Genomic DNA, 12066 nt, shown 5'->3' with positions numbered 1-12066 from the left:
GTTTTGTAGCGCAGGGTTTCAGATGATTGGCCAGTATATTTTGGTATGCTAGGAATCCATTTTACCATGTACTGGAACTATATTTTCTGTGCCATTAGAGGAAAAACACCCATAGAAGGATATTACCACCTCCATGCTTGACAGCAGGTATGGTGTTCTTTTCTTTGTACGTCTCACCAGACTTTCTCCAAACGTAACGACTACCAATATGACCAAATAGTTCGACTACAGCTGTGTATATGTATTTTTCCCTGCTAAAAACATGTGCAAATGCACGTTAGTTTAACTTAATTGTGTAATTAGCACCCGCACCTGGGCATGATTGTAAATTAGAACCAGGTGCAGGGTTTAAAAAGAAAGCAGTCAGTCTGCTCAAGGCTGCTGCTGTGTGAAGGAGCCTGATTGAATGAGTGCTCAGTCGAATGAGAAAAAGGTATTGTGTGGTGTCTTTTTGTGACTTGTGTTTTTGTTTGTTTGTTTTGTTTTGTAGCCGGTAAACAGCAGTTGTAAGCACGGGTCCCTGGCCTGCGTAATAAAGACAATGTTAATAAAACAAGCTTTGTATTAAGCCTTTTCTTAACAGACAGGATATCAAGGTTTTACAGAAAACAATAACAGCGGCAAGTGCACCTCAATAACAACTGCAGCGACTATTCTTCTCAGGAACTAAATCGGAAAGAAAACAACATAATATCATGTTGGATTTATGTCAATGATAACCAGGGATTTTTCCGCAATAAAAAAAATGAAATTCTCTGATAAAAAAAATGAAAATCTGCATTATTCCGCGAGTAAAATAAAAGGGCTAAAAATGAGTTCTCTCTGCCACATTATAAGGCACACAAACAGTACTATTGGGTAACAGTTAACACAGGAAGTATTTATTTTTGTTCTTGTTACACCTTTTGTGTCTCTATGTTGTATTTTAGTTTATAACTGATTTGGTTATTATCAAACAAACAAAAAAGCCTTGCATGTTTTTTATAGCCTCTGCTGTGCTCTTCAAAAATGTTTCTTGTCGTTGCAGACTACAGTGACACTGTACAGCTCAGTTCATACCCCCATAGCTAGTTAAACGTGTTTGAATGGCTTACAAACAACCAAGGATTACTTACTTTTTTTAACAAGGTGAGGCAAAGTACTGTAATAACGTTGATTAAGAAGCAGATATCAGCCTGATAATTAGGAATAATACATTCCGGTAGCCCGCAGTTTAGTGAACCCAGCTTATGATTCCAATGCTATAATATTCACAATTCTAACAATAGTTTAATTGTGAATATTATTACGTCATTTTAGGTAGGTGTTTGGGGGATTGCCCCCGATAGAAACTTATCATACAGAAGTTCCTCTGTGATTTGTCATAGCTGGCTATGGTCCCAATACAGTGATTGCGCAGATATAGTTTCTTCCCAAAAAGATCGAATAGCCTTTATTTAAAAATAAATAAACAAATAAATAAAAAATACAGTATTGCGAGCTGCATTAATGAAGCAGATTAACAAAGGAAAAGCATGCACTCCAAAATGCGTAGGTACAAAATTAAGGTAGGTACAAGAATCCCACAGCTTGAAGTACATTTAACATTAATAACTGTATTCAAACCGGGACGTTTTGAATACAGTGAACATCATTTCGATGTTTCCAGTATTTTAAAAAAGAATACACAAGTCTACACATCCAAAGGGACTAAATGTATGTGTACTGTATAGTATTTAAATATGCATCATGCACTTAAAACATTAATATCTGTGATCATTACCCCAAAAAAGATCTGGGTACCCGGGTATGTTTCACGGCAGGTATCCGGTTCCGGATTTTCTACCCGTGCCGACCTCTAGCATATTTGGATATTTGTCCTAGCACTAATTATATTTAATTTTTATATATATATATATATATATATATATATATATATATATATATATATATATATATATATAGGAGGTCCAGTGGCTAAAGAAAAGGGCTTGTAACCAGGAGTTCCCCGGTTCAAATCCCACCACTGACTCATTGTGTGACCCTGAGCAAGTCACTTAACCTCCTCGTACTCCATCTTTCAGGTGAGACGTTATTGTATGCATAGTTCACACACCCTAGTCACCTTGGATAAAGGCTAAATAAACAAATAATAATTATATTTATATATATATATATATATATATATATATATATATATATATATATAAAATTACAGGCTAACTTCACTGTAACAAACCCCCCTGGGACCTGGAGAAATGTTCGTTATATCAGGGTGTTCACTATAATAGGGTTTTCTGTATCAGAATAAACAAACGGCAAATTTGAATTGATCAATATATAGTATACCTGTGGTATGTTTAAAAGAAAACAAAAAAGGAAAGAATGTACACTTACATGCTGAATACAGGAATTACATGTCCTTTCTCTTGAAAAAACTATCCAGAGTAGATTGCTTCTCACGCCCGTTGCCTGGTTGCAGTTTGTGTGAAGATGACAGACAGGCAACGATTGCATTCATCATGCATGACTCGTACTACAATAGGCAATCTTTGAATTAGCGTTATCTTTGAATTAGTCAACCATGGTCTTTGTTTTCACCGAGAGAATAACACACTTGACACTGGAGAAAGTTCGGTGTCAGTTAGTACTGAGATGGTTGAATCCGGGTCGATCCTGTACGTGATTGTTCCAATAGAACAGGCTAACTTCACTGTAACAAACCCTTCTTATAACTAACACCTGTTTTTAACGATCCCAACAGCAAGAACAGATTTTTTCAATGCAAATTACACACACACACACAGTGTTTTTTGGGACGGAGTCCAATTACCAAATGGCAGATACTGATTCCCGATAGATTTTGTTTTCCATAATAATAATAATACAATTGGAAACCATCACTTGAAATTGTAATCTGACACTTGACCATTAAAATGAGCTTTAAACTGAACATCACTACTTACTTATTGTAGTTTTTTTGATAGATTATACATTATGCCAGAAGTGAATTAAGCAAAATACTGGTAAATCAAAAAGATCCATATGTAGATTTTTGTTTAAACTGCAGTTAATGTAAGAGATTGTAGGCTATTACTATATCACATGTAGGCAGGCCTATTTATTATTTATAACCTATAGGCCTACCTGATGCAAAGGTCAAAAAACAGAGATTATGACCTGTACAAAAAGAACTGGAAAACCCCAAGCACACAAATGGTGGATATGCATACACAGAACATCAATTATTATACAGCGTTATCATGACAAAGTTTGCAACAACAAAAAAAGTTATAAAGAAGATTGCACTTCCAACCACAAGCCACAACACCCACAACACTTTGCTCTGACCAATGTGAGTTTGCTTGATTGATGAGGAGATCCACAGGCACAGGGCGGCAATTTAGAGATGAAAATTCTGACCACCATGTTGAACTTCAGTAAAACATCACAGATTTGAGACAGAGCTTCCAAGGCCAGGTGATATTATTATTATTATTACAGATGGTATTATATTAATACATTGGTGTATCCCTAGTTTAACTGTGGGTTTGTGCTGCACATCGTCCACTTGGGGAAAAAAAGCAACAACACTTGTACAGTAAATATTTTTATTCATGTCAATTGACATTCAGGAAAGCCAAATAAATGTAAAACATACTAAACTATTAGAATTCTTCCCACAATGACGAAATAAAACTCCCACTTAGAGGCTTGCATCTACATCCCATAATAGTACAATACTGCGCTCGGCTGACTGAAACTGCAACTTGGTTGCACAAGACACTTCTGCTATGTACTTTGCAGAAGTGGCATTCTTTGGTTCCCCGTATCTCTATGATCTTTAGCTGCATATATGCCGGCACACACCAATACAGGAAGCCTCATTATAGAAGACGTCGTTAAAATATATTTAAGATGCACTTGTCCTACTAACCACTGAATATGTTGGAAGCACTTGTTCGTCCAAATTTTTGACTGTCCCAGACACTACATCAACTGCTTAATGCACACAATACACTCTGATGAAATGATTAGCAAGTATTTTAAGAAGCATCATTTAAGAATTATTTTCTCTAATATTAGTAAAACTACATTGTTGCCTGGCTGTGAATAAATATTTTGTTAGCTTTGGAGACAAAAATTACCCTCATAATAAATATTATATACACACACGCACGCACCTTTAAATAAGAAACTTTTAGAAATGCATCTTGGCAGTGCAATATGTTCATGGACAAAAATTCACACAAGACCTTGAAACAGGGATAAAATACAGCATGTCAATGAAAGTACAGTATCTGATCATCAAAAATGTTTGTAATTGAGAACACTGCATTACTGGCCTCCAAACTTGCTTTAATTGCACAACTAAATAATATCTTCAATCTTGACAGTCACTCCAACTCCCATACACAGTACTGTATAGAACACTGAATGTTTCTTGCATTCTTGTGGTTAAAACTTCATAATAAACCACAGCAATTACCAGAACATAGTTGTTTTCTTACAAATGTATTAGAATCTGGCATAGAATTTGCATACAACACTGCATAAAGAATGCAAGTAGGCCTAGTTCAGAAAACACTGAGCTGCAGTGAAAGAAAGATACAGCAGAATACTGTAAACAGACATTGCGTGTAAAAGTAAACAGTAGAAGGCTGTGACGCTAACCATACTGCCTTTTGTGCATCCCGAAAGAGAAAAAGACAACTCAACTTCCAGTAATGCCATTCAGGTTTTATTATACACTGACAAAGCCAATGTATTTTGTGTAGGTTCTCTTTCAACTGATTTTAAGAGTGATTTTATAGCCTATATTTTCTCATTTTAGCTTTGGTTTTAAGGATACAAAATGCATTCTTTACAGTTCTTAACTATCCCCATTTTTAATGTTATCAGAAATATTAGACCCTATTCACAGTGCTTTAACTCACAAGTTTTTTTCAAAGTCTGGTATGTTGAATTACTGTAAATAGTTTGACATTCACGAAACTATTCAAGACTGCTGTTGGCTTATGTGACAACAGTCTAGAGTAGTTTCATGCATACAAAGCTTTGTGAATAAGGCCCTTGGATGTATTCACAATAAGGTGTTGTATCATCACCAGATGGCCCTCAGTAAGAGGATTGGATGCTGAATCTCCTCAGTGATAAGAAAGGAAACTAAAACCATGCGTCAATACTAAAGCATTTACATTGTCTGTATCGCTGACCCTATCACTGACACTCCCTTCACAGAAATTCCCCTTCTTAATTGAACTGAAAGCTGGAGACCAGCCCAGTAGTTGCTGATATAACCGGACACTAGCTAACAAACTGCTCCAGCCGCAACTTACCACCAACCAGCATGGCAAAATGAAAGGTGACTTTCATGCTTACTCAGGTAGTGGCATTTAAAAAAAAAAAGTGACCAAACATCACTTAGTTTACAAAACAGTGTGACTTTTAAAATAATGTGACTAGAAATATATATATATATTATATATATATATATATATATATATATATATATATATATATATATATATATATATATATATATATATTTTATGTGCCTTACACAGAAATTTATAGGAAAATGATTATAATAATCATCGCCTATCTGTACTTCAACACCTTGTTCAGAAGACAATTCTGTCAACAACCTTTTTGTGTTTTTTTACCATCATTTTTTGTACATTTTGCAGTGACCTCTCAGGAAGCAGTGCGAGTTGATTTAGCTGATTTAAAAATCATTTTATGAGACAGTGTACATGCAATCTAGTGATGCCACACTGTATGTTGTGTTTCTGTTGTTGTATTCAAGCAAGTTTACTTTGGAAACTTTGCTATCAGTCCCTTAACTTTTTTAGTATGTGAAAAAATGAGAGGTGGTTGTAAAGTGGAAAAAGTAAAGTATATACTGTAAGTATGAATCATTCATTGAAAAATGGTGGGCACATGTTGCCTTGAAACAGTTACTGTAGAGGCAACAGCAGAAAACCAGTGAGCCTGTCTGTATCATTCTGTATCATATCATATCCACCACTCCACACTGCTGCACTTCCTCTATGTCTGATAAGAGACACAGAGGAAGTGGCAGATAATACTGTATGAAGTAAAATACTGTACTATTATACTGAAAGAACATGGGATCAATGTGTCCAGTATGGTTACTGTATATATTTAAATGGGCAGCAGTGTGTTGTAGCGGTTAGGGCTCTGGACTCTTGACCGGAGGGTTATGGGTTCAATCCCAGGTGGGGGACACTGCTGCTGTACCCTTGAGCAAGGTACTTTACCTAGATTGCTCCAGTAAAAACCCAACTGGATAAATGGGTAACTGTATGTAAAAATAATGTGATATCTTGTAAGTCTGCTAATAAATAAATAAATAAATAAATTTAAATAAATAAAAATGGAAACAGGTAATAGAATAACTTGCAAAACCAGTATACAAGGGAAAAGAAAAGGAAGCGTAACTGAAAATATTATTTGAGTAGATTCACATGGCTTCAGAGGTACAGTAAAACCAAACAAACATGAGGACGACAAAAGTTATAATGTACTGCAATATATAGCAAATCTATAACAAGCATACAAGAAAATATCACTCGGAAATCAATTATGTAGAGCACGTCTCAGACATCACATTATTCAGTGAAACTGCAAACGATGTTAGACTTATTTATAGCAAGCAATCTAATTTTCAAACACTCCAGCGAGTCCCCTAGAATTAATCTACGTTGGGAAACTTCCAATAAACCTCTACTTGTTAGAGGCTTCTCAGACTACTGATTTCCAGTAGCTTTATAAGATTAAAAATGTTATAAAAAATTTTAAAAAATGCTTGTAAAACCATTTTACAGATTCCCTGCAGATTTCCTGTTACCTTAAATGTGCTCTACAAAAACCTGTCCCTCTCACAGCAGGGACAGATTCCCAAGATATGCACCCTTATTGCACTGAACCCTGCTTAAAAAGATTAAATCCAGGCTATAAAAATATTGTAATGTGTTTATCCTTGTGTTGGATGACCTTAACATTCCAATCATGAACTGCATACGGGAAATTGAAAGTCTCCTGTGTTCTTTAAACTAACTCAGCTAGTTTTCAATTCTGATTAGTATTCTGGATACTGAGTATCTGAAATACATAACCAACAATGCATGTTACCAGCATATTCATAATATATATATCATAATAAATGAATGCAAACATGCTGACTGAGAATCAAGGTACACACAAGCTGCTTACCTGGTCTGCTGCCTCCCTTCTCGTGTCCCAGCTGACCGCAGCTGTTAGAGCCACATGTATAGACGCTCCCTTCACTCAACAGGAAAACAGAGTGGTGTCCCCCGCAGGCAATATCCTTCAGCCCCCTTCCATTGAACACTTCACAGCTCCTCGGCTCGAAAACGGTGCTCACCGTGTCTCCTAATCCAAGCTCGCCAGCAGCCGTGTTACCCCAGCACAGCATTTCAGCTCGAGAAAGCTCTACAGAAGCCAGCTTTCTTTGGTAATCTTAGAAAGAAACAGAAGTCTGAAAATAAGAGAATCACAGTAGTTACTACACTCGGACATCATCACGATATCCCCCAAAACAACTGCAGAATAAGAAAGAAAGGGTGCCATAAAAAGATAAGAAACCTGGAAGATGTTTAAATAACACTCAGTGACTCGAATCCTGCTTATCCTGCTACTCTCCAGGCTCAGGCTCAGATCTCAATCCTATGGAGCAACTCCAGCTTGCTGCTGAAAGTACAAGCCAAGCTGGGATACATGGCATGTTAAAGCAACCCACACAGTGCAGTCACTTATCGGGAGCATGAGGCAAAACGTTAGATTAAAGACAGTCAGTAAAATATGTTTGTATTGGTACTATGCCCTACTATAAATAAAAGGATTCATCACTGTAAAAATCTCACTCAGAATGACTGCCATGGAAATGCCCTTGCAGCACACTCTGTAATATATTTAATTTGACTTGCAAACCACTGCGAGATACATCAGTTCTTGAAAAGTGCTGTACAAGCTAAAGTATTTTTTGCTGTTAATAAAACTACAATAAAAAATAAAAAAGGAAGAAAAAATTAATGATGCCCAGGCAGACAGACTGACTGAAACAGACTTTTTTTTGCAGAAAGAACATGTGTTCCCTGTAAAGCTATTTATTATAGATGACAAAACATATCGCATTTTTACATTTCTTACAAGTTTTATTTTATATTTGCTCACATTTCAGTGCGCTCTAATAATGTTTTTATTTGGCTGAATAATCCTTAAATTTTGATTTGGTTGAATATGTTACTTTCTTTAAAGAAATGTGTTAATCCTGATGAAAACTACTATTTAATACTAATTTTATCATTAATTTACACCAAATAATTTAAATGACTTCTAACCACATTTAAAAACAGCACAGTATAGAATAGTATACAAAATAAAATGATGTACTCAACCTTAACTTGAAAAATACAAATACTTAGTGATAAAATGGTACAATAATAATAATAATAATAATAATAATAATAATAATAATAATAATAATCTATTGAGTTAAAGTTAAGTATGATGCAATCAAAAATGCTGATGTACATTTAAAAAAAAAATTAACATCACAACTTAATGCTGAAAGACTTGATATTTAGATTTTTCTAAAGAAACCCATGAACAAAGTTTGTACTTTTTGGTACAATTACCAAACACATTGCTTAGTATTTTTTTCCCTCTCTCAGAAATGTGGTCAGGAGATTTGGTTAATTAAGTTAAATCTGATATCCCAGAAACTCTAGCTGACATACTGCTTTGTCTTTAAACTCAAACAAGTGCTATACTACTTAGTGGTAAATACATATCATTGATTTTCAACTGAATCTGTGTATAGATCTGAAATATTTTCAAGTCCGTCAAGCAGGGATGAGTTTTTCATAAGCAAAGGCATTTAAACCGCAAATGTGAACGGGCTTGCAGACCTAAATATGCAACGGCCCCTGAGGTGGCCCTGGGCCAGCCCAGTAGAGTGAACAGGGTCAAAGAATAAGCTGTAGCTTGTGGATAGCTGGACTGATGCCCATCCACCCCAACAGTCTACACGTCTGTCTCAAAGTATCATTTTAATGAACACTGACACTTTGGAATACAAAAAATGTCCTCCGTAAATCCCACATCGAGGACCAAAACTGCAATTTAATACAGAGGTGGAACTTTAACTGTGCTAGAGAGTTATTAAGCAGTCTTGTAAAAATGACAATGAAATGTTCATTCCCTTTCCATTTTTCACAGAGGATAAAATTACAACATGTAAAAGAAATTTAAAACAAATAATTTCAAAAACTATTAGCCTTAACTAAATGTTTGCAAGTACACAGTAATACAATATTCAATATATGACAGGAAATCAATGTGGGCTTTTATCTTTGCAGATCATATGGTTTAGGGAGTCTAAAGGCAATAAAGACACACATCTGTCTAAATTGTCTGATTGCAGGAACCCATACAACCTGAATATATTATATATGATGTATTGTTTTTAAAACTTCTGAATGAAATTGGCAACAAATACTGTGCGTACAAAAGATATCTGAAACTTATGTTGACAACTGAATGTTCTGTTTTTGGGGATATATACATTTTTAAGGGATAACCTAACAAAACTCCAGGGCCTTTATTATTATTATTATTATTATTATTATTATTATTATTAATTTCTTAGCAGATGCCCTTATCCAGGGCGACTTACAATTGTTACAAGATACTATATTTTGTATTATTTTTACATACAATTACATTATTTTTACATACAATTACCCATTTATACAGTTGGATTTTTACTGGAGCAATCTAGGTAAAGTACCTTGCTCAAGGGTACAGCAGCAGCGTCCCCCACCTGGGAATGAACCCACGACCCTCAGGTCAAGAGTCCAGAGCCCTAACCACTACTCCAAACTACTGCCCTATGCTAATAAATAATAATAACTACTTCCATACCAAAATTCAGATGACTTTTTAACCACAAGAAAGTTTCACCTTTTCCCACTTTAATGTTTTAGATGCAAACTATTTGTTCTAGATTAAGAGAAATAATGCACTTTATTCTTTGACTAACTCACGAGTCGAAGTTCTGTGACCTGACAAGCCAAGTCCGGGAGGATAATTAAGATTCACAATGCATGTTCCAGTGCTTTACCAATGAGTACCTTTTCACAAAGATTTTTTTTTTTATATATATATATAAATCGGATTGGTACCATTTTTGACCAGAAGAGTTAAATTTGGTGTTTGTTCAAAGACGGTGGTTAAGGCAAATATGAACTAGGCTATGTGCGCATTACATGATTGTTGTGTACATCTATATATCCATACCAACAATTATGTAGATTTTTACTCCACCATATATATATATATATATATATATATATATATACACACATACATATACACACATATACACACACATATACACTGTATATATATAGGTTTAAAAGGAGGCATAACTGCATTGTACCTTTTGTGTACATGCAAAAAGAAAAATAAAAATTCATATAGGCCTATGTATATTATTTTGTGTTGCGAACAACCAGGACAATCAGAAAAGAAAAAAAATCGCTTAAAATCTAGCCCTATTTTTATTCTCTGGCTGTAAGCGAACAGGGCCAGGTCTTCTCCTGGGGAGCAGGAAGTGATGGCCAGCTCTGAAGAAGTCGTTCAAGTACCAAGATAAAAGAGCCAGATTGTTTATTTTGGCAATGCCTAGTTTTTAAGGACCCTATTATGAATTGCATGCATACAGACATATTTCACGGCAATATCAAAAGGTGATCTTGCTGCAAATGGGATTATTTTATTTTGTTATGTAGAGAATTCTAATCATACAAGACTCTAATAACAACTGACAGATAAGTGAGGTAAAGCACAATAAAAATTCATAGTATAAGCAGTGAAAAGCAAGATAAAGACTGTCCACCTTAATAAGAGTTTGCTTTGCAGGCTGATTAAGAAGCTGTGTGAACACAGACTAACTCAATTAATGTGTGGCAGCCAACACTGCATAGCTCTCTCAAGAGGTAGGAGCCCTATAAACATTCTTTGTTGCCACAGAGATAAATACGGTTCAATTTATTACTGACATGGCACAACCATTAATTATTATTAATATTATTATTATTATTATTATTATTATTATTATGATTATTATTTATTTCTTAGCATACTGTGTGTGTGTATATACATATATATATATATCAAGTTTTTTTTGCTCTCTCTCTTCTCACGTGCCTGTACTAAGAAGAGTCAACGACCTGACGTGTGTGAAAATGTTTGCAGCACAAAAACGCAAAGGTGATGTGCTGTTAATCTTTACCAGTTAAGTAAAAACATATTATTACATAGTAAATAAACAAATAATATATACCCAAGTATAGTCATGAGTGTTTATCGCTTTAGCGTACATACTACCTGTGAAAACACTAAACAGAAGTTTTCAATTTAACATCCGTCGTCAATCTCCTGTTTGCATTGATCCTCAGTGAGATCAGCCATGATACCCACTGAACATCACAATTACTGAAGGTAATTTAAAACATTTGTAACAACACTTTCCGTACCTGTAAATCCGCATCCCCTATTCGTTCTGCTAAGCTTGTCAATAACAAGGAAGTTATGATTCGGATAAGAACTGCGCGTCATAGGTCACATGAGCTTGCCTTCAGGTGAAAATAATCGAGAACAGATAGTGTTGTTCCAGCAGGCATCCTGATCTACTGCAGATAACATCTCTGTTCCATGTTGTTAAAAAAAAAAAAAAAAAAAAAAAGAAAAAAAAAAAAGGACAATATTGCCTTGGTGCCTGTTTACTAATTAACCCCCCCCCCCCCCTTTGTATTTTGTAACACACAATGCTTAATTGGATTTCCAGGTTGTTTACATTCCGTATATAACTATATGGATAAAACCTTACTGTGTGAACAAATAACTACATCTTACTCTCCTCAATAAGAAAGATGTAGTATAGTTTTAAATACCCCATATATACATACTGTACACTAGCGGTCAAAATTATGGCGACGCCTGGAAATGTTACTGATATATACTAAAGGATCAGCA

The 12066-nt window shown here is 35.1% G+C and overlaps 1 protein-coding gene across 2 annotated transcripts in view; it reads right to left on the bottom strand.

Moving 5' to 3' along the window:
- herc3 (HECT and RLD domain containing E3 ubiquitin protein ligase 3) overlaps positions 1-11701 on the bottom strand; it is a 59830-nt gene extending 48129 nt beyond the window's left edge. Inside the window, exons 1-2 of one of the 2 annotated variants that reach the window (XM_034035738.3) lie at positions 11568-11701; positions 7219-7504 (exon numbers count right to left, since the gene is read on the bottom strand). In XM_034035738.3, the coding sequence (XP_033891629.3) occupies positions 7219-7441 (223 nt within the window). In that variant the 5' untranslated portion in view covers positions 7442-7504; positions 11568-11701. Of the gene's footprint in view, positions 1-7218; positions 7505-11418; positions 11548-11567 lie in introns of those variants that run through there. The other variant, XM_034035739.3, reaches the window with a different exon arrangement.
- Between the last annotated feature and the right edge of the window lie 365 nt (positions 11702-12066).

The sequence above is a fragment of the Acipenser ruthenus genome, chromosome 1 (assembly GCF_902713425.1).
Source record: "Acipenser ruthenus chromosome 1, fAciRut3.2 maternal haplotype, whole genome shotgun sequence".
Classification (NCBI taxonomy): domain Eukaryota; kingdom Metazoa; phylum Chordata; class Actinopteri; order Acipenseriformes; family Acipenseridae; genus Acipenser; species Acipenser ruthenus.
This window is presented reverse-complemented; position numbering and strand designations above follow the sequence as displayed.